At 49.2% G+C, this 22,045-nt stretch overlaps 1 protein-coding gene across 1 annotated transcript in view; it reads right to left on the bottom strand.

The window, feature by feature from the left end:
• The window catches only part of CDH23 (cadherin related 23), a 185,306-nt gene that overhangs the window by 129,048 nt on the left and 34,213 nt on the right, over nt 1-22,045 (bottom strand). Inside the window, exons 4-6 of the mRNA XM_083865855.1 lie at nt 16,352-16,494; nt 13,426-13,473; nt 13,142-13,234 (exon numbers count right to left, since the gene is read on the bottom strand). Of these exons, the coding sequence (XP_083721981.1) occupies nt 13,142-13,234; nt 13,426-13,473; nt 16,352-16,494 (284 nt within the window). The remainder of the gene's footprint in view (nt 1-13,141; nt 13,235-13,425; nt 13,474-16,351; nt 16,495-22,045) is intronic.

Below are 22,045 nucleotides of genomic sequence, written 5' to 3'. Positions count from 1 at the left end.
TCCCTAGCTGCCTGCTCCACATCCCAACATTCCTCCTTGCTCATCCATCTTAAAGTTCAGCCAGCACAACCTACTTGCCCAGAGAGTCCCTTGTAAGAACATTTGCAAACACAGGTGAGCCTGGGATTCCATATTTCATCTGTCTGACGTGAACAGGGCGCTTTTACCTCTTAATTTTGTGTTAATTTTGCCTCCTTGCTTTCTTTCTGCAGAGTTCTCAAGATTTTGTGTCAGCCACTAACTCATCCCTCATCCTGAGGGCTACAGAGCACAGGTTTGTCACCAGACAGAGGAATCCTCTAGAAAGAAAACCTGCAGCAGAGAGATAAGCAGCATCTCCTCCACTCATCAAAATTCAGGGAAAAGACCAAAACAAATATTAATGAGAGGCACTTAACTGTGCCTGTTCAGCAATCAATAACACAGGACAGGGTACACAACTGGGCTGAGCATCTCACACCATTGCTGTGCTGGGTTCCAAACTGGGGGGTGTCTTCTCTGATCCCCTCCTTGGGGCTGCACCAGCAGCTTTCCAACCTCCTGTCCCCTTCCACAAACTCCCAGGACTAGAGAGACAAGGGACAGTGACTAAAACCTCACTTTCGTGTTTAATGATTGCATCCAGTCTTGACTGGCTACATTCCTCTATTTGTTAAGATTTTTATTATCTGCTTCTACTGGTCATTCCAAATGATCCTCCATTTGGCCATGCCAGTGAGTGCTCTGGAGCATCTCCCTGTGTGTGGGTGGCATTTTCTTAATGGGCTCCACAGGAGAAAGCACGGGGCTGCTCTGAGTGGGGAAAGGGCACAGCCAAAGGGTGTGACCACAGAAGGACACGGGGTGATGGCACCTGGGCTGCAGGGAGAGCAGACCAATGCCTGCAAGAAAGATTTGCAGCTCAGGAACCTCTTCAACCTTTCTGTAAAAAAGAAAAACCTTCCCCTGCATCCCTCCCTAGCACGGCTTCTCCTCTGCAGCTCTGGTTTAGGTGGGTGTTCAGTGCCCATCTCCTGGCCAGGGAGGGGGCCCAGCCCAGGGGGTGCAGCCCCAGCTCCAGCAGGATCCCAGGCTGGCATTCCAGGTGCCGGAGCGGGCCCTGCCGCGCGGACTGCGGGAGGAGAATGGTTTCAGCTCAATTACCCTTCACATTCCGATTCCATAACGCTCCACTGAGGCTTTTTAAGCAGATCCCCCCCACCCCAAATAAAGCCTGCCTGCCGCAGCCCAGCCTCAAGCTCGAACGTGCAGAAGGGAGGTGAGGTCTGCTCTCCTGTCCCTGCTGCCTGCCTTCCCCAAAGATCTCCTGGAGGTTGCCTTCTCCTCTCCTCACCACCTACCATTTACATGGCTCCTCTGTGATCTTCTTCCAGCCTCTGCTTGCCTCTCCCAAGCCCAGAACACCAGACACGTGGGGATCAGGCTCCTTGGTGTTAGGGGCAAGCATGTGGGCCACCAAACACCCCATCCACCCCTCAGATACGGGGCCAGCAGAGTGCAGACACCCATGCTCCATTTCAGAGGTGCTATTTTAAGAAAAGAAGGTGTGCTGTGTACAACCAGGTGAGAAATGGGTTTACTGCCTGCCAGAGGAGAGCTGCCCGCCCTTGTGTGTCTGGGCACATCAGCAGTGACACACAGGCACACAGCGAGGTGGTGACAAGGGGCAGATGATGGAGCACACGCTCTGGAGGTGCAAGCTTGCTGAAAAAGCTGCCCTTCACACAGGGCAGTGCGGCATCATGCTACTGCGTGTCCCTGAGAGCCACCTGCACCTTCAGGGCCTGGAGCACCCTGATAATAAGGGGCTGAGGAGATGGGGTGCCGTTTGGAAATCCAAGCTCTGTTTATTGTCTGCATCGTGGGTATGATTGCCTTAAGTTTTAGCTTTCACGTTTTCAGATTCTGTGCTGCTTAGGTGCAGTTCTGAGCCTCATATTAAGTGCTAGAAAGCTCTCTGCACAGAGTAGGGAGACAAAGAAATCCTTTTCCTGCTGGACACCAAGGACAACTTTCAGCCCAACAGCACAAACAGCAGTGGGCTGAAGAGAGAAAACAAGAAGGATGGGACCTGACAACCTGGAGCTGTAATTGGACAATTAAACCCCAATATGCAAATAGACCAAAACTTATAAAAATTTAAGATCTTGTGACTGGTCATCCATTTTGTGACCATTCTTAGTCCACTTTTGCTGTAGCCTTGCCAGGCCCCATCCTGTCCAAGGTGTATCCTGGAGGCTTTTCAATAAACCCCTACTTTATCCTCACTAGCTCTGCCCAGTCTCTGTTTCAGGTCAGCCTTCCCAAGGCATCAGGTACAGCCTCAAATGTGTCCCAGGGATGAGAGCCAAAAATGGGGCCAAGGATCCAGGGTTATATACCAGATAAAAGGGTGGTCCTTGAGAGTCAGGGTCCAATAGGGATGGGAAAAATGCTGCAGAGGGGTGGCCAGGAACCAGGGGGACTAATCAGGATCACAGGGGTGTGGTACTGCGGCAGAAATAATCCAGTGGGGTCCAAGGGAAGGAAGGACATTCTGGGAATTGTGCATATATGGTGAACGAGGCTGATCAGGGTGACATAAACTTAACAAACCAATAAACACAAAACCCAAGAAATATCAACACGTATCTGCAAAGGCCGATGGGAGGGAGGTTTTCCTCACCATGACCTAAAAGTGTGTCTTTCCCCATTTGCCTCGGTCCCTCCAGGGTTGAGGCACAGCTACCTTGGGGATAAGCCCTCAGCCTCCACAGGGCAGGTATTGTGTTTGAGTCCCTAAGAAAGGAGGTCACCAAAGGAAAGCCTTTCAGTGAAGCCCTGTGACAAGGTGGGACACCAGGCTGGTGGTGGTCCCTATCACTGGAGGCAGATCCAGGTTTCCAGCACTGCTCAGGCCCCAGCAGGACCTTGCAGGTCTGCTCAGAGGCAATGCCATGACAGGGCAGAGACATTCCCACCTGCACAGCTCCTGGCCTTTGTCCCCAGCACCCATTTCCCTGCTGAGTGCAAGGACTGGGATGAAATTTCCCTGCTGCTGCAAGGACTGGGTGACCTGCAGTGCCACCACCCTCGTGAGGCTCACACCAGCAGGCACAGCCTCTTTGCAGAATTTCTTTCCCCACAGGTGTGAGTTACACACAGGAAAACAAACCCTGCACCTGTCCTGCTATTTCCCTCCCAGCCCCCTCAAAGGCAAGGCACGGGCAGCACATCCTGGAGTGTTTTCTCCTGGGGGGATGAGGAATCTGCAAACACATATCTGGCTGTGCATTTCCAGCATGTTTAATAAAGTGCTTTTCCAAGCACCCCAGCAGTTCCTGACCCAGGGAGATTCGGGGGTCATCTAAATCACAGAGCCAGTAAAAATTGTTCCCCTTTCAGGGTTTTCATCAGCTCTGGTTATGGGATGGAGCAGGGGTACATCCCTCTTTCTCCATGGCTCGGAAAACCAGCTCTCAACTTACCTCTAAATAAAGATTTACTAATTAGGGAAAGATCATCTTCCACTGATGGCAATGAACAGAGAAGGGCTAAAAAAGCATCCCTTGGATAAGCGCACCAGCCTATCAGTTACAAACTCCTTTTTTTCCCTCCTTAAACGCCAGTTTGAAGGTGGTGTTGGTGGCTGTTCTGGCACAACCAGCCAGACTCCAGGTCGGGAGGTGCCTCCAAACACGAGTGAGTGACTGAGATTATTCACACACAGGCTGGGTAGGAGGTGGCTGACTTCACTCATGCCTCCTCTTCTCCCTTCCCTCCTTCCCACTACTCTTTCCAGTTTACAGTTGCAGGACAAGCCTAAAGAAGTAACATATTACCACGATGAAAGCCAAGGCAAGGTTTGAGAAACAAGAGGGTTGTTGGTATAACCTGAGCTCAGAGCTACAGCCAAACACACCTCCCTAACACCCCAGCAAAAACCCCTGACCACACAGAATGAGCTCAATCTCCTGGAAAAGGAGGGACAAGCAACCATCATCCTACACAAAGTGACATCTATGACCACCTCTCCTTTTTCACCCACACTGGGTTTGCATCCTGTCTCAGAAAAACAAATAAATATGTTTCACAAATCTCCCATAAAGCAAATCTCCAAAACTAAAAGCTCCCCATTTTCTTCCTCCTTGAACCAAAATTGCCTTGAACCCTCTTGTTCACCTTCCCTGCTCTCTCCATTATTTGCACTAACAAAATAAATCACCCACATTTTAAGTTCCCACAGCAATTAATTGTTGAAATTAAGTAATGGCCCCTAATTTTGATTGAAACTTCTACTTAGATCAAATTCCCTCCATTTGTAATGAAAACAGTTTGAAACTGATACAAACAGTTCAGTTCAGTTCAGACATAAATATTTAAAAAACTTATAGAGAGGTTGATTTAGTCTATTATTTTACCACAAAGTTTGACCAGCAGTAGAAAGCTTATTATACATGACTGTCACTGACACATTACAAACTAATAAAACACAAAATGCAATTCTCAAGAAGAAATTGGAATGAATCTATTGCAAGAGCGATTTTTATGGTTCTTTTGAAATGCTATTTCTCCCCAGCTTTGCTGTCAAAATGGCAACATTTTCCCTAAATATTTCCATCTTAATTAAAAATGGTGTTTTTATCAAAGAAAGTGCTTCTTGTGCCAGCTGCAGCCTCACATTCCCCAGTGAGGATGCTAATGTGTGCCCACCTCACAGATCTGCTGCTGATCTTGGCTACTGCAGGTGGAAAAGGGCCTGGACTCTAAAATTCCAGCATCCCTCACACAGCACCTTTCAGCATGACCTTAATCAACCCTTAATTTAGGTGCTGTGACTAAAAAAGGAGCCTAAATCCACAAGCTGCACAATTATGGGAGTAACGAACGTTAAATATATTTTCAGGGATGGGCTTTTTGCTTCCTGGCACAGAGCAGTTGCCACTGAATGAGTTAAAAACCATTCCTACATCCAGGCACAGTCCTGCTGGTGACTCCAAAGGTAAGGTATGGAGGGGCAGGTAAACAAAACAGGGATGTGAGGGGAGAGGATGCAGCTTTTGCTGGCTGGCATGAGATAACAAGTTACATCCCAGGCTTCTGGGAGAAGATGGTAACCAGAGGAAAGGGAGATAAAACAAAACAGATTTGTTAGTTCTGTGACCAGCAGGTCACATTCACCCCTCTGTTCTCGGCAGCACAGAGCCCTTCCTCCTGCCGGGGAAAGGGAGGAGACCTTGAAGCCATCTGCTGCCCAGATGTGTACGTGTAATTACACTGGAAGGGCTGGGCTGGAATGTCCCCTGGAAAAGAGCCCTTCCAGCTCAGGCCTGAGCTGCTCCTGCAGCAGGAAGTGCTGTGGGACCACAAGCCACTGTCTCTGCTCCAGAGAAACGTGCCTGGTCTGAGCAACCCACTGCTCAGGATCCTGAGGAGCCACCAGCACCTGGCATCAGCCCTTCTAAGCTCAGACACTGTCCTGACCCCAAGGATGACACTGGGACAGACTCACCAGAGCTCTGAAATCAGCAGATTCATGCCATCAGCACCCATGTGAAGAAGCTCGGATGTTTTTTTCTTTTCCATTTCTTCCATGAGGAATGATTACTGATTTGTCCAGGTTACCTTCCCCCTCTTTGCCTGTGTTCTCCTCACTCAGAGAATGTTGCCGTACACTTTCCCTTCCTCTCCCTCAAGATAATTTCCTAATTTCCCAGCATGACAGCTGCTCCATGGAGGCACCAAATTCCTCACTTCCCCACACTGGCTCCCCTTTCTGGTCAAAACCTGCTGCTTTCCCCGTGCCCCTCGTCCTGCCCAGCACTGCACTGGCCACAACAGCACAACTATTTCTAATTTTCAGGCTGCACCCCGTCCTCCCCCCCTTCCTTTGCTGCAGTACCCTTCCAGAAAGAGCCCAAGTTTTGCCTGGTGGAAATGACTGTTATCTCCAGGACACTTTACACATTACTTCCACGCCATTTGGAGTTTTCCGCCCCAGTAGTTTCTGTTGCATCTCTCATTTCCCTCCTCAGTCACGTGTATTAAAGGACCAAGGTCTCCTGTTTGCTGGCAAATCCAGACAAGGGACAGGGGACATTTTCTGTCTCCCTAGGACGTCGCTCAAGACCCTCTGGCGTCATAGCAAACACACCAGCAGTAACAACAAAACACTTGCACGCGGATGACCTTTGGAGAGAAGGATATTCTAGGTCTGAGCTCCTACTTGGTGACACCTCCAAAAGAAAAAGCCATTTAAAATGAGGCTGGGGAGGCCCTGGCACAGGCTGCCCAGGAAAGCTGTGGCTGCTCCATCCCTAGAAGTGTTCAAAGCCAGGCTGGACAAGGCTTGGAGCAACCTGGGATAGTGGAAATTGTCCTTGCCCATGACAGGGAGATGGACTAAATGACCTTTAAATATCCCTTCCAACCCAAACCTTTCTAGGATTCTGACATCTACAATGTCAGCTGTGCAGACCCCTTCAAACCCCAAGTTTTACTCCGTGCACTGCAGTCTGTCTCATTTAAATTCTTTTCTCCAATCCTGGTGGAAAAAAAAGCAGGGAGAAGATGACAGCTGGTGCCTGCTGTGTTTCCAAGCTCTTGCCTGAAGACACCACCAGCATCCCAAAGCCAGAAGGAAAGCCCAGGACACAGGCCCTGCATTTCCCAGCCCATTTATATTTTGCTTGCACATGGAAAGCAACAATAAAGACAATTAAAACTGAGGATGCCCAGGAAGTCTGGGAAGTGCTTCACCTGATTATCACCTGTGCAACAGAGACCCTCTTGCTACAGCAAACACCACTCAAATCCCCACTTCCTACTTGTCCACAGGCACTGGAGGTGAGAGATCATCAGCACCGGGCATGCTAATGGGATGCCAGGATAGAGGGGAGATGGAAGTGCTTGATCTACCCAGGAAGGAGGACTAGCTTTTCTGTCCAAAATGAACACAGCTTCAACAAGTCATAAAAATTGCTTACTGCCTTTCCAGGAAGTTTTAAAAACAAAACAAAACAAAACAAAACAAACCCACAATGAAAAAATAAGTAAATAAATAAGTTTTAAAAACTGCATTCAATTTGCTGAGGAGAAGTTCAAGACACTCGTAAATTTGCACACTCAAAGGGAAGGAAAGGATGACTGGATTTGGGGGATAAGTTATTATTAAATTATTTCTAAAATCCACATGGAAACATAAGGACAAGGAAAGAAGGAAAACAATGAGTGAAGAACAACAACAACAACAAAAAAAAATTAAAAAAAAATAAAAATAAATAAAAAAAAAAAATGGAAAGAAAGCAGCCAGCAATGATTACAGACCATTTTTGCAATGTAGTCTGAATGTCTTCCTTATCAGCTCTGTTATCACCTCCACTGTAAAAGCTCTTTATTTAAAGGAGAGGAGGAAAAAAAGCCTCAGAAGGTGTCTGGGAGAGTGCAAGGGACTGGCTAATGCAGCTGAGGGGGAGCTCAGCTCCTGGCAGCTGCTTCGTATGCGCAGCATCAGGCCTCGAGCCATGGCAATAGAATTATACGAGCCCCTGAAGACTCTCCGGCAGGATGGCAGGGAAACTGATGTAATTACTGACATTATTACCCTTAAAGCAAAATAATAATTTTAATTACAGCAAGGGCTTTTGGGCCTTTCTCTGCTCCTCCCTGCCCCTGCTCACTGAGTAGCACGGTCTGGTTCCAGGCTGTGCGATGGGACAGGGCTGTGACACTCCCCTCCTTCCTCTCCTCCTTCCCCGCCAAATACTTCTCTGCACAATTAAGAAAAAGGCATCATAAAAGCCACGATTCCAGCTACACCCCCATATTAAGGATGGAAATGGTGCTCAGCAGCTTGTGAAGGCTCAGTCCCAGAGGCTGCTCCCCGAGCAGAAGGGACTGCTGCTGATGGCGAGTGCCCGCCTGTCTCCCAATTAAAATAAATTGGCAAATCAGGGCTAAGCTCAGGAGATAAGACACCTGCAAGCTGCACCGTGGCCACCTCAACACTGCTGTGTGCAGACCAGAAACCTTCCTTTCCATTTTTAAACTCCTTTCCCACAGCCCTGCTTGCTTGAATTCAGGACAAGATGAACACATTCCCAGGGCAGAGGGCTGTGGTTACAAATTTGAAAGCAGAGTTCTAATTCCTGTGTCCTTGTGAAGTTACAGGTACTTCTCTTGTGGTGCAGCTGAGGTTTCATGAATGACTGAGGTGCTGAATTGCAATCTCTGGCTCAGTGCCGAGCTTTTTGCTGGAAGACCATAGGATCAGGGAATGGTTTGGGTTGGAAGGTACCTTAAAGACCATCTAGTTCCAACCCCCCGCCACAGACACCTTCCACTAGACCAGGTTTCTCAGAGCCCCATCCAACCCTGCCCCTGAACACTCCCAGGGATGGGGATGTGTAACCTCAAGACGTAGCACGTGTCACTTCATAAATCACTCAGTGTGTTATACATGTAACAGGAGGAATGAGGTGGGGGAGAGCATAAAAGGAGAGAAAACTCCCATGGAAACCTCCTGAGAGAACATGCAGCAAAGAAACCAACAGTTAAATGACCTGTCTGCCAGCATGTCAGAACTGCTGATGCTCCAAGGCCACAGATGGCTCAAACTTGATTGGCAAGCTCAGGATGTTGGGGGCTATAGGAGAAAACAGCTTTTCCTAAGGAGGTACTAGACTTGAAGTTAGTTTACCTCATAGTACAACTTAGGTCAGAAAAGCCCTCCAGGATTGAGTCCAGCCATTCCCCCAGCACTGCCAAGGCCACCACTAACCCACATCCCCAGGTGCCACATCCTCTCCAGGGATGGGGACTCCACCACTGCTCAAGGAGTTAAAGGCAAATGGAAAGTTGTGTGGAAGCCACAGGACTTTTCCTGCTTGGGACTGGGACAGAAAGCCCAGCAAGCACCCAAGTGAACAGTCCACCCTGACATCCCCATCACACCAGGCACCACAAACAGGGGCTTGGCTCCTCTCCACGTGCTTGCTTCACCTAAAAGCATTGAAGTGTGACAATCCAAGAACTCTGAGTTCCCTACAGATCCAGCCAAATGGAAAAAAATATTAGATAAAGCAGATTGGACTTGACAGAAACTGAGGCATGGCCACCACAGCCCGCCACACAGGCTTGGCAACAGATCTCTCCTTGTTTAAAAGCCAAAACCCTCCCAGAGACTCCCAGAAACGTGGTGCCTTGGGGTTGGGTGAGGGGGGTTGAAAAGAGGCTGTGAGCAGGAGATGAAGTGCAAGGGATGCATCCTAGAGGAGAACAAACCCTGAAGGTCAGAGTAGCAAGCACATGAGCAGCTAACTAATGTACTACAACAGCACCACGGGGCACAGCCACGGGCACGCACGTCCTCGCAAACTGGAAAGCCATAAAAGTCTATTACAGCAAATCAAACAGCGGCCAGCATGACAGCCATTAGCCTGAAATGAATACACGGGAACTTAATGAGCTCTGTCGAGGCCAGCTTGGTGAATTAAGTTGCCAATTCTAGCAGGATTCCCCTTTCCTTTGCAGACTTGAGAGCGCCCGCCCCGCCTGGCTGCCTTTTGACAAGCAGAGCACGGGGCGCCCTTGCCCAGACGGGACGGACGATTACGCTGGAGCAATGTCCCTCTGCCGGCCCCCCGGCGGCTATTCCAGGGATGAGATTAGCACACAGCAAGCACAGAGGATCGGTGCCACTCCAGCAGTCCCCGTGTGGGCACTGGGAGCTGCTGTGGTGCATCCTCTCCATCCCTCCCCACACCGCAGAGCGATTGCAACCCGCAGCCTGTGCCCAAATAAATTCCCGCTCTCACACCAAGCGGACCACGTAAAACACCAGGATGGGTATTTAGAGGCAGTATTGTTTTTAAAGGTCAGTTTACTTCATGTTCCATTTATTTATGCACACTCTTCTTTTGACTTTCCGAGTGCCACACAACAGCAGCGAGGTTTAAATAGTCTTTCGGTTGCTGCTCCATTAGCTATGACAACTGCAAATCGATACGTCCATTTATCTCAAAATTAAAAAGAGAAAAACCCTCATTAGCTGCCAAATCTGCACAGAGACAGTCTATTGAAAACCACACTGGCCTCTTCTCTTTCTCCAAGCTCCAGCCCTCTTCATTCATTATCCACAGGCCCCTTGATTCGGGCTGGGTGCCCTCTGAGGTGGATTTTGGTACCTGTGCCCTTGGTGCTCACCCTCAAGCTGTTTGGAGCATGGGGTGACCTGTCATCCCTCACCATGGCTGGTTCCTCAGCCTCAGCTGATCCCCACAAGTCCCTGCTACTCTTCCATGCCACATCACCTCCAGCTTCGAGCAGTCATGGACAAGCAACAAGGAAAACTCATGGCTCAGCACAGCTCTCAAAGCCAAGTGCACATCTCCCTGAGAGCTGTGCCACCACACACAGAAGAAATTTGCTGCTGACACCTCCCATGGCCTGCAGCCTTTGGAGAGTCCTCTTGAGGTGATGGGACCCCATCCCCTGCCCCCACAGTGCCTGGCAAAGCCAGGCTTCTCTCTCCCTGGCAATGAACAGGAGTGCCTCCAGGCTGCTGGCGGAGCAAGGCATTTGTGGCTCATTACCTCTGCTCGGTGCCCTTGGTTAAAGATCACGGGGAGAAACTGGAAGCTGGCATGCTCTGCCTTGTAATTAGATTAGGCCAGCCTCCAGAAGAGCGCAGCTCCCAAGGCCAGGTGCTTGGGGGCTGCATGGGGAGAACACCGGGCTTGCTGCACCCCAAAAACAGCCAGGCAGTCCTGGGAATCCTTCAAACCACAGCTCACGTGCAGAGCAGTGTGACATGGCACAGAGGGGCTCTGAGGTTCAGCCTTCTCTTCTTTTGTGTGTTTTTTTTCTGTCCAGATCACCCGCCCACAGTTCCCTTTCCTCAGCCAGCCTGAATTTTCTACATGTGAGGGCATGGAGAGATAGGACACAGGGGAATGGCCTTCAGCTGCAAGAGAGGAGGTTTAAATTAGATATTGGGAAGAAATTCTTCCCTGTGAGGCTGGGGAGGCCCTGGCACAGGGTGCCCAGAAAAGCTGTGGCTGCCCCATCCCTGCAAGTGTCCAAGGTCAGGTTGGAGCAACTAGTGGCAGGTGTCCCTGCCCATGGCAGCAGCTGAACTAGAGAAGCTTTAAGGTCCCTTACAATCCAGACCATTCTGTGACTCTAAGGTTCCATGATTCCAAACCAGGACCTTTGCCCTCCCTGCTCCCCAGGCTGGGCACAGGTTAATACCTGTGGAAATGGGGAAAACTCAAGCCCTGCAATATTGGCTCTCAGGACAGAAGCCATCAGCAAGAAGAGAAGCAGCACAGATACTCCAGGTGTATAAAAAAATGGGGCTTGACGCAGCCCTGATTCCCAGGGGAGCCACAGACACCCATTTCCATCTCTTCACATGAAGGGCAGGTAACAGCAAAGCTGAGATGGTTCTGGCTCGTTGTTTTCCTTGCCAAAGTTGGGATTAATACACAGGAAATGCAGGTTTCAAGTTCGGACTTGGATGTTTATTGTTTCGTATCTATTTACAGACTCACAAGCCATGAGCTCTAACTAGCAAGTTAGAGAAAAGAGGTAAAATGGAGCTCTTCTAACTCTTTCCAAGGTTATTTAAGCACTAATTACTCAATAACAAGGTGACACCTACATTATTTATATTTCTGACCCAATAATGACCACCCAAGGCCCACAATGAGGACTAATTACAGAAAAACACCCAAACTCATGAAGAGGAAGGAAGAAGAAGGTGGAGAAGAAGGACTTAGACAACACCTCAAACCCTCCATCTTGCCCCACACACATTATTATATATACTAAAACCCCAAATTCTCAGTTCCCAGAATTCCATGACAAAACCAGAGGTAAATCTGAGGGCAGGGGAGAGGAGGCTGTTCTCCTCCCACCCTACTGCCATTCCTTTTGCTTTGCAGACCTCTGCAGGCAGAGCGTGGCCGGGAGGAGCAGCAGCAGGACACGGCAGCCACCTGCCAGCTCCAGAGGCCACTCTGACCCAGTGTCTCTCTCACGGGGAGGTTTCAGATGACTTGGTGCAAAGATGAGCCTCCAGCTCCCGGCTCATACATCACAAGCAGCTCTAATGAAGAAACCTCATCCTCCAGCAGAGGGACAGGGAGGGATCAAAGCCCAGCACGGCAGGGCAGCAGCAGCAGGAATATTAAATACACCCTGGTAACACAATCATTTGCACCTCTCAGTTACCAAAGGTGCTTCATTTCACACACTCACAATGCACACGGGACCTCAGCCACACCCCAAGGAAGAGCCTGAGGAAAACTGCCCTGGCACTGTGGTGTAAAAAGGTTTCCTCCACTGGAGGATGTCAAATGCTCTACTAACCCCCTGTTAGAAATGGAATATCCTCACCTTCTAAGCCTGGCAGCAGAAGCCACAGCTTTAAAGCCTAAATTCACATCAGACCTGTAAATTCCCAGCCAAGTCAGGCTGCAGGTGCAGAAGTTGTCCCTGATGGATGACTAGATGTCACCTCCCTTGCAGTGGCCAGCACAGAGAGCAGCAGAAGGTTGTGGAAACTCTGTCCTTGGGGATATTCAACACTTGGCTGGATAAAGCCCTGAGCAATCTGACCTAACATGAAAAGTCTCACTGGATTAGTGGGAGCTTGAGCCAGATGATCTCCTGTGGCCCCTTCCCACCTATTTTATTCCAGGGACATTATTGGATGAGTCCTGCTATGGAGCTGTTAAAGGAAATCCCCAGCCAGGGCAGAAGCCTTTGGACAGCACTCTGCCAGAATTGAGGTGTTTGGAGAAATATTTGGCCCTGCCTCAGGTCACCTCTGTGACAAGAGCTGTGCATCCCCCCAGCTCCAAGGAAGAGAACAAGACACAGATCCTCATTTACACTCATTTGCAAACTTCCCAATCGTCATGGGAAAAATGTCACCAGAGTGCCACATCTCCTCTTCCACCTCCCTCCCCCAGCACCCCAAACACTTTGCTTTCATTTTCAGGCAGTAGCTTCCAGAGGTTTAATCCTCCTGTGACCTTGTGAGGGTTCAGGGCAAGAGGACAGCCCTGTGCCTTGGTGGCCACCTCCGTGGTGGCAACCAGAGAGCACGAATGGCCACTGAGGGAGGAGGCAGAAGCCGGGCAGAGCTGATCCCTACCTCTGGGATGCGGACACTGTAGGGCTGGTTGTGGAACTGCGGGGCGTTGTCATTCACGTCTCCCACCTGGATGTTGACCGTCCCTTTGATCACCTGTGGAGCCAAGGACAACAGCAGGGTGTCAGCTTTAGGTGTGGATTTAGAGCCTACAGCCAGCCAGAGGCCATGTTTCTGGGGTTTGGGCCAGAGGGTGACCCCTCTCTCCCCCCTGGTGCAGCTGTGCCCCACACCCCCTGCTCCCCTCTGCCCGTGCCACAGAGCATGAAATGAGAAGTCACACTCACCCCTTGGCTGTCACTGACAGAAAATTCAACCGTGAATTCTGACTTAGTCTGAAAGGGAAAGAGAAGAAATAAAAAAACCCCTATAATTAAAGATACTGTGGCTTTTATCTGCAGATGGCAGGCTGGGGACTTTTAGCCAATGTTATTACACGCAAAATGCTTCCAGGAACTTCCAGAAGAGGAGAGGTGCTTGAGTGCCATTTACCTGCACTGGGCAGAAAACCCTGGGGAATCTGAATGCCAGAGGGGCTCCCGTGTATTCCACAGGCACGGGAGATGCCCTGCCCCGGGGCAGGAGGATGCAGGGCTAAGGAACTGACTCCCTGATTGGCAGCTGGGCATTTAAAACACGGGAAGATTCATGACTCGTGGCAATGCAACACAGCCTCAGTGAGGACCTCTAAATCCTGCTGCTTCTTTCCCAACACACCTATCACACAGCTGGGAATCCTGGGACAAGCCCGTGGAGTGAGAACTGGCTGAAATTCCATTAAAATACCCACACTTTGCTCTCTGCTCCTTATTGCTTTAACTTAATTAACAGTTTGCAGTGGTATCTATTCAAGTCACTGATGCTGGGGTGAGCAACAAGTGGGAAAGAGAATTTTTCTGGGGTCAGTGCAGTGGGATATTGCTAGTAGAGGCAGACCTACTCTTTCTGACCCTTTTCTTCCCACCAGCAATCGCTTTTGCTCCTATTTTACCAAAGAACTGTGTAAAGATGGACAGTAGGACTCGGGACACCACATCTATCTGGTACCTGCCCACCAGCTGGTGCTTTTTGTTCCTCTCCAGTCCTGCCAACCCCTTCCCACCTCTGGTGTCCTTGCCCTGCCTCAGCTGCTGGAGCACAGCAGCTCGATGTTTCCAAAGCATCAGGCAGGAAAGGCTGGAAAAGCCAGCCTGAAAAGGCTCCCCGTGCTGCAGCTCTGGTTGATTTATTCCTAACGAGATGGGCTCAGGGACAGGCAGCAGCCAGCAGCATCCAGAGCAGGAGCTCTGCTTGCACCAAAGTTCATCTTGAAGACTGGTTTGGGGAAAAGCTCCCCGCTGTGTGTACCCCGTCCTGCTCCCACATTTCCATCCAAACAGCCGGGAAGTACAACCAGGGAACGCCCTTTCTAACTCCTGCCTCGGGGCAATGCTATAGGCAGAAGGAAGAGCTGAAATCCCGGGGGAGGGGAGATACTCTGCTCCCTGTGCCATCCCACCCTGCTGCATCAGTGCCTTTCAGCCCTCTTTTCCCCCCCGCTTACCCATGACGGACAACGCAATAGGGAAGAAAGGAAAAGTAGGAGATAAGAAGCAACCTGTTGAGCATTTAAATTTTAAAAACTCAATAAAATAATCAGAGAAAGCGTCCACATACCGACTGCTGTCTCTAAAATTATTTTAACACAATTCTTTAGCCTCAGGACCTGCCATTTTTTTTAAAAATCTGCTCTTCTTCTAATCTTCATAGGAGTAAAAAAAGAAAAATGTTTTAAAATTCATTTTGCCTCTATACGTTTGTTCCTTCCTTTTTCTCTATTTCATCTTTTCCTGCATCATTTACCTTACTATGACCCTTTCTCCCTTCTTTCTCCTCCACTGTAGAAGAATTCACTTCTTCCTTTTCCCTTCCTACCGCTTCTCCTGAGCGCCTTTCTCTCCCCTGGCTTTTTGAACACGTGCATCCAGACCAGTGCTCTCTGCTCCCAGCTCTCTGCCCATCTCCATCCCTTCCCTCTGACTGCTTCCTTCACCATAAATTGTCATTTATGCCTCTCTAACATCCTTTCCCATATCCATTCCCAGCACTGGCCTGCCTTCACTGTCCCCCCATGTGTGGCTGACTTGGGGCCTCTGGGACCAGCTGAGCCCATCCACACATCCAAGCTCTGCCCAGCTCCTTCCCTTCCCTTCCCACCCTCCACACCACAAGACACCTAAAACCTACTGATCACCTTCCTGGGCTTAAGGCTGGCACGGGAAGCATCGGGAAGCAGGAGGCATTTGGATGAGGGAAGATTTATGACTCACGCCAGCAGCTGTTGGCACAGGGAGGCGGAGGGGAGAAGGGTGAAGAAAAGTACTTTATTTTCCCAAAGTCTCGCTCTTAACACTGTGAAATTGGCTTTGGCCTTCCCCCCAGCCCCAGCCTGAGCAGCATCCACCACCCTGCTCCTCTGCATCCCAATGCCTGGCTGGCTCCGGCAGGGAACGCCAGCACCGGAGGTGTGTTAATGGGTTTGATCTTCCCAACGCTGCTGCTGGCCAAGGCAGCACTAAATACAGGCAGCAGAAGCACGGGGGAAATTAAACACGTTGCCCATATCACATGGCATTTTCCCAGTCTTCTCGCTATCCCTTCCTCCTTGCTCCAGGAACGCGGCAAGGGCCAAGGTTTTAGCAAAGCAGGCACCTGGATGGGATTCCAGCCTTGCACACCAAAGCTGCCATTGAAAATAGGAGTGGTGAAACAGCTTTGAGGCAAGAATTCTGCCAAATTTAGCATCCAGCAGCCCGAATCCACAAGAGGATGAAAAGTCTTGATGAGATTGAATAAGCAGGGATACCTCACATCTCTTGACACGCTGTTCTAAATAGTAAAGGATTTAATTGGCATAGAGATTTAAAGAGGAAGCCTGAATATTTCCCTGACTCTGTGAGCAGCCTGGCTCCTTCATAGATCATCTCCTCTTATTAATTCCTTTACTTCCAGACCCACAGATGTTTTTCTAGCATCCAGGAAACCCAACATGTCAGGCCAAACCAGAGCACACTGTTCATTGCCTGTGTCCCCACTGAACAGTGACAGGGCATCCAGGGAATGTGGACACACCCAGATTCCCAACCCCACCAGGGAGCAACACCCATCTCAGCTGCCACAGAGGATGGAGAGCCACCATTTATGTGAGCAGAGGTGGCTTTTCCCCAGCTTTACCTCTCTGTCCAGGGGCTGCCTGAGCCACACGACGCCGGTGACGCTCTCCACAGCAAAGAACCGACTGGCCTCCTCCCCGACCACCCCAAACACCAGCGGGTCATTGTCCAGGTCCCGGGCCAGCAGCTGGGTCACTGAGGAACCTGGGAGACACAGAGAGGAAAGAAACCCTGAGCAAAATGAGGCAAAGAAGAAATGCTGAAAACGCCCAGCTTGTCAGAGAATGGAGGTCTGTGGAAGACCTGGAATCATGCCCACGGTGCTCCAGTGCCTCAAGGGGAGTCAGGCTGTGCGTGGTCTGACTGTTCTGTCTGGCACAGATGGACTGAACCACAGATCCTCTCCTTCCTTGCCTTTATCAAAAGAGAAAGTCAGCCTGGTTCAGCCCTGGCACTGGAGATGCTCCCCTGGGTAAGGGCTGACCAGCCTCCCTAACATCCTTCCTGCCAAGGGGCACCCCCAGCAGCTGCAATGACAAAATCAGGGGACAGCCACCACCCCTGGAGCCTCATTTCAGTCCCACAAGAACCTCCCCAGATCATTCTGGGCCCCTCCACGACACCTCTGTGCACTCACATGTCTGCCTGGCCATGGCTGCCTGCCTGTTGTCCCACCCAGCTGCCCTCCCAGCAGGATGGGGGAGAAAACAGGAGGAAAAAAGCTGCTTAATGGAGATAAGGATGGGAGATTCCCTAGGCTGCCTGGCCTTGAGGATGGGAGGATGTGGATGAGATTTTTCCTTGGCCATGTGGATTTGAGGATGGGTGGGGAGACAGTCTGTGTGGGCCACCTGGGGCAGCACCAGACCACTCCCTGCCCCTAGATCTCCTGGCCAAGGAGAACAGAGGCCCAAATTTCACTCCTCTGGGAAGGTGAGGGAAGCTCCAGCAGAGCAGAGGGCAAAAGCAGCAGCACAGTTTGGAGAGCAGAGCGAGGTGGGCGATTCCCAATTGATTGGTGCAACATCAATCACGGCGGAAATAATGGAAAAAGCCGATATGAGATTCCATTAATAAAGAATTAAATGATAGGAACATAATAAATGCCAGTCAACACGATTTTATGGAAAATAGAGCTTGTCAAACAAACCTGATTTTATTCTTTGATGAGATTACAACTTTGGCAGATAAAGAAGAAATAATAGATTTCTGCAAGGCGTTTGCTTTCGCCCTGCATGACTTTGTGATTAAAAATTTACTGCCCTAGGATGTCAGTGAAGCACATTTTGAGTGAGGACCCAGCTGGCCTGGCAGGTCCCAAGGCCACCAACCTCTGGGGACATAACAGTGCCACGTCAAATTGCTGTAGGTACAAGCTCAGGTGACAGCATGGCACATAACAGGGAGGAGCCAGCAGCAGGTGATCTGGGCTCTTTTGGGAAAAAATTATTTTTTGACTTTGCTCCAAACACCCTCAAAAGGCTGGAGGGCCACAGCTGCAGAGGAGAACATCCCAGGCCAGCCCTGCTGGCAGGAATGGGGGTCCAAGCATGCAAGGAGTCATTCCACACCCTGCCTGGAGAGCCACAGTGCACTTGGGGAAGTCAGGAGTGGCTTTTAGGCTAAAAAGCTGCTTCTGCCACAGCTGCAAATTTACAAGCTGCTTGCCTGGCTGCATCACCTTCAGGACTGGACGCAAGAGGAAGCCACAAAATTTCAAGAGCTGGCAAAAATGCTTTTCCTTTAAAAGAAAGGCTTTAAAAGCTTGAACTGCCTCATCTGTGACTAAGAAGAGTGAGATGACTCAGGCCATCTCGAGCACATCCACGGAGAGGACAAAATGTGATACTGAGCAACAAGCACGAAAGCGCAGCGAGGCTCAGTGCCCAAACCTGGACAAATTCCTGTTTGGAGGAGGAATAGCAGTCGTTTTAAAAGGAGCAGCTAGAATTAACCACTGGGGAATAAAAACATTCCTTCTACCAACAGGTGCAAGTGAGTGATGGGTCAAAACCAAAGGCATTTTGGATAAAGACAAAAACAAGTGGCTTTATCCCAGCCCATGATCAGAGTGTTCACCTGCAATGTTCTCACCTCTTCAGCACAGCCAACCCCATGGACTGAAAGTCCCTACACTCTCTCAAACCTTGTAGCCCTGGTATAAAACACAGTAGCAGCTTGATTTTATGCTGGAGGATGTTCAAAGCCATCCTTATCAAAGCTTTCTCTGCCCCAAGTACAAAAGAAGACACTCAGTCTCCATGGCAGGGAAAGCCAATAACTAGGACAAAACAAATCCAGGACCATGCCTCTTTATCCTGCCCAGGTTAACAGGAGAACAGGCGTCCACCCTTTACCCCCCACTCAAAAACCCCAAATCAACAGGTCATCATTTCCCTCCAGAACAGCGAACACTTCAAACTCCAAATGTCCTGGTTGAATCTTTGGAAGAGAAAGGATCTTAAAATTCCTGCTGAATAGGAAAACCATGTGCCACCCAGTTTCTAACATATTAGTGGTTTCTGTGTTGCAGACCCAGTTGTAGCAATAAATAAATAAATAAATAAACAAGCATTTAGCATTTAACTCTTCTCTCTTTGCACTGCAACTACCCCCAACTGTCAGGGAATTGAGTTCCTAAATCCAGGACAGCCTGGAGAAGGAGGCGAGGCATTTCTGGGCAGAGCATATCATCACACCTCCATGCCTTGCTCCTGTCAGTCTTTGGAGTAGGATCCATGGAAAACAGCACTCTGAGCTCGACCACCTTCTGCTCTGAAAGGAACAAAACCAAGGACAGATTCCTCAACTCCTCTGGGCTTTGATTTGTTAGAAACAAGAAACTTCATTAGAGCTTAGACAGGGACAGCTCAGAAGCAGAGTGAGCAGAGAAAAATTCCATCTCAAATAAACCCTCCCAAAACCTAAGAGCACTTCCACCCTTCCCCTTATCTCCCAGTCAGGCATTAATCACTGTCCTACTTTCAGAGCACCTCGTTTAGGAAAAAAACCCAGCATTACAAATGTATAAAATACAGATCAGAAATAACATTATTAACAAATATAACAAATTAAATAGAAGATAATAAGAAAGAGAGGCCTGAAATGAGAAATGAGACTTCAGAATTGCTTTGCTTCAAGTTTTTTCTAAGTTTTACCCTAAGGGAATGCTAAGTTTAGGAGTATGGTATTAAAGCTTCACCACTTTCACCACCACTGTGACAAAAGCCTGTCCAAGTTACCTTGCACCGATTTCTTTAGCACCGATTTATTGCATTTATTGACTTTATCCTACTTTTTCCCCCATTCTCAGAAAGCAGAGGGTCCTGCCTGGACAGGGCACACAGAGGCAGGGCTGCAGCACATCTCTCAGAAGCCCCTCTCAGGGCTATCACGAAGAAAAACACCTTCCATCTCTCCCCAGGGTCGTGCTGGAGATGCTGCTCAAGCCTCCTCAAGCCCAAGCACCGACCTGGCTCCAGCAAGGGCTGGGGAAACAGGGACAAATTATCTTTCTGCAGTACAAAGTTATAGGCTCCATTTGTTTCCTCTCAGGAATCAGACAGGGCAGTTAAGTGTCTTGATTCCACCAGATAATCAGAATTTATCTTGTCTCCCTTTGCCTCCTTTCTCTCAATCACAACTACTTCTCCCTCTTTCTCACACATACACAGATTTTCTTCTTTCTCCAAGCGCTGAACTTTGATTGACCTCAGAAGCTTTTTTTTTCCACTGTTGTTCTCTTCCTGACCAGACTGTATTTTATATATATATATACATATATATACATATATATATATATATATATATATATATTTAGGTCTGGCTGTTTTAGGGGGATACTTTTGCATCCCATTGAGGAACCCTTCTCTCAGCACCTCACTGCAGCTGTAAACCTCTGCATTTTTCTTGCCCTTTCACTTTGCCAAGGAGGAAAGGGGGAAAAGGGGTTGCACCCCATGATTCATTTCCACTGGTTTTGCTTTCAAGAGGAGGATGAAAAGGGAGAAAAAACCAACTCAGTCTCTGGAAGGATCCTAGAGCTCCTGGAAGGTTTTGGAAAGTGCAGAGCCCAGGGCCAAGGAAAGAGCCAGATGCTGATCCAGACCAGCAGAAATGGGCTGGGATGGGATGGAGGGCACAGAAGGGGCAGGTTTCTAATTAATTGCCTAATAAGCTTCCCTTTTAAGAGGTCTGATTCACACCCATGTGGGGTTCATAGGAATTTCTGTGATGGCTTTTGGGCTCAAGACTTGAGGCACCAGCTAGGCTTTAATATAAAAAAAACATTTTAGTCCTGATTTTAACAGCCACGCCAGTTTCTCCTCGACTCACTGTTCTCACCCTCCTGAGCTCTGGGTCATGAGTGTGGGTACAGCCACCACCATTTGGCTTCTCCATCAAGGTCACAAGCTGGGACAGGGAACCAACCCCTCAGCTGTTCCTCAACTCCTCAGACCAGCAGCAAATTAGTTAAAAATAATTTTAGTACCTCCACCTTACACAAAGACCACCACCACACTTAACTTCCAAAAGCAAAACTTCCAGCAGCTGCCACCACATTTCCTCAGCTCCCCTTCTTCCCTATGAGGGAGATGGGACAATCCAGGCCCATTCTCTTCTCCCAGCAGCCCTGCTTTCCTGCCCCAGTCACCCCAGCACAGGCCTCCCCAGTTAGCCCAGTTCAGCACAGCAGGCTGGCCCCAGACATGCTCAGAGGCAGGATTTGATGGATTTGATCTTGAAATTCCAGTCCTGTTCTTGTCATTTGTCACCTGCTCCTTTTTCTTTGCCTCTAATTCATTTTCTCTTTCACCTCTCAGGAAAAAAAAAAAAAAAAAAAAAAAAAAAAAAAAAAAAAAAAGGAGGAATAGAAAGCCCTTCTGTAGATGCTTTCCCAAAGATTTTGAAAAGATGAAATGCCAATATTTCTGTGCTGCTCAGCAATCTCTGAGCAATGAGAGGGAAAGAAAAGGATGGTGACTCCCTGGCCAAGGAAGGAAAGTAAAATCTAGTTTCAAAACAGGAGGTCACAGGAAGTGGGAGCTGCTCCCATGTTTGGAATGAGGCTTCATCAATTTCCTGGAGGGGACAAACCCAGACCTGGGAACAGAGTGTGCAGAGCAAACCCTTGTGGAGGGGACAACACCAGTGTGGGAAGGCAACCGAGGCACAGCAGGGCTCTGGACATCTCCTGCAGGCACCAGGGTCTCTTCACCTCCATTCTTGCATTCCCTGGGTGAACCAGGATAGCAAATCTCTTGCCACAATCTGAGCTTAAAGCTTTGCCAACCGCACCCAGCTCTGCCCAGGGGCACCTGAAGGCACAGCACAGCTCCACGAGCGAGCCACTCAACCCCCTCTGTCCCAAAGCAGGTGTCTGATAGCTCATCCCATAAGCACAACCTCCACAGATACTTCCTGACCTCCTTCTTGGAATGGGCTCAACCACTTGAGCCAAAACTTTCCAGAAGGATTTGGCCAGGGAAGTTTCCACTCCTAAAATTCAGCCGGGCTCAACGTTACACGTTTCTCTTTCCAGGTGCTGAAGGGAGCATCAGCTCCTCTACCAAGGCTGCCTCACTCCAATTACTGCACTGCAGAAAGGGCAGGGAGACACCAGCACCTTTTAAAAAAGGCTCTCATAACAAATAAACGAGAAAAGACCAAATTCTGCCATCAGAGAAAGAAGGGTTTTTTCACCAATGGTGCGAGGAAAAAGCCTTGGACCAGCTGGTCCAGGAACCACAAGCTG

The sequence above is a fragment of the Zosterops lateralis genome (genome assembly GCF_965231275.1).
Source record: "Zosterops lateralis genome assembly, chromosome: 8".
Lineage (NCBI taxonomy): Eukaryota > Metazoa > Chordata > Aves > Passeriformes > Zosteropidae > Zosterops > Zosterops lateralis.
This window is presented reverse-complemented; position numbering and strand designations above follow the sequence as displayed.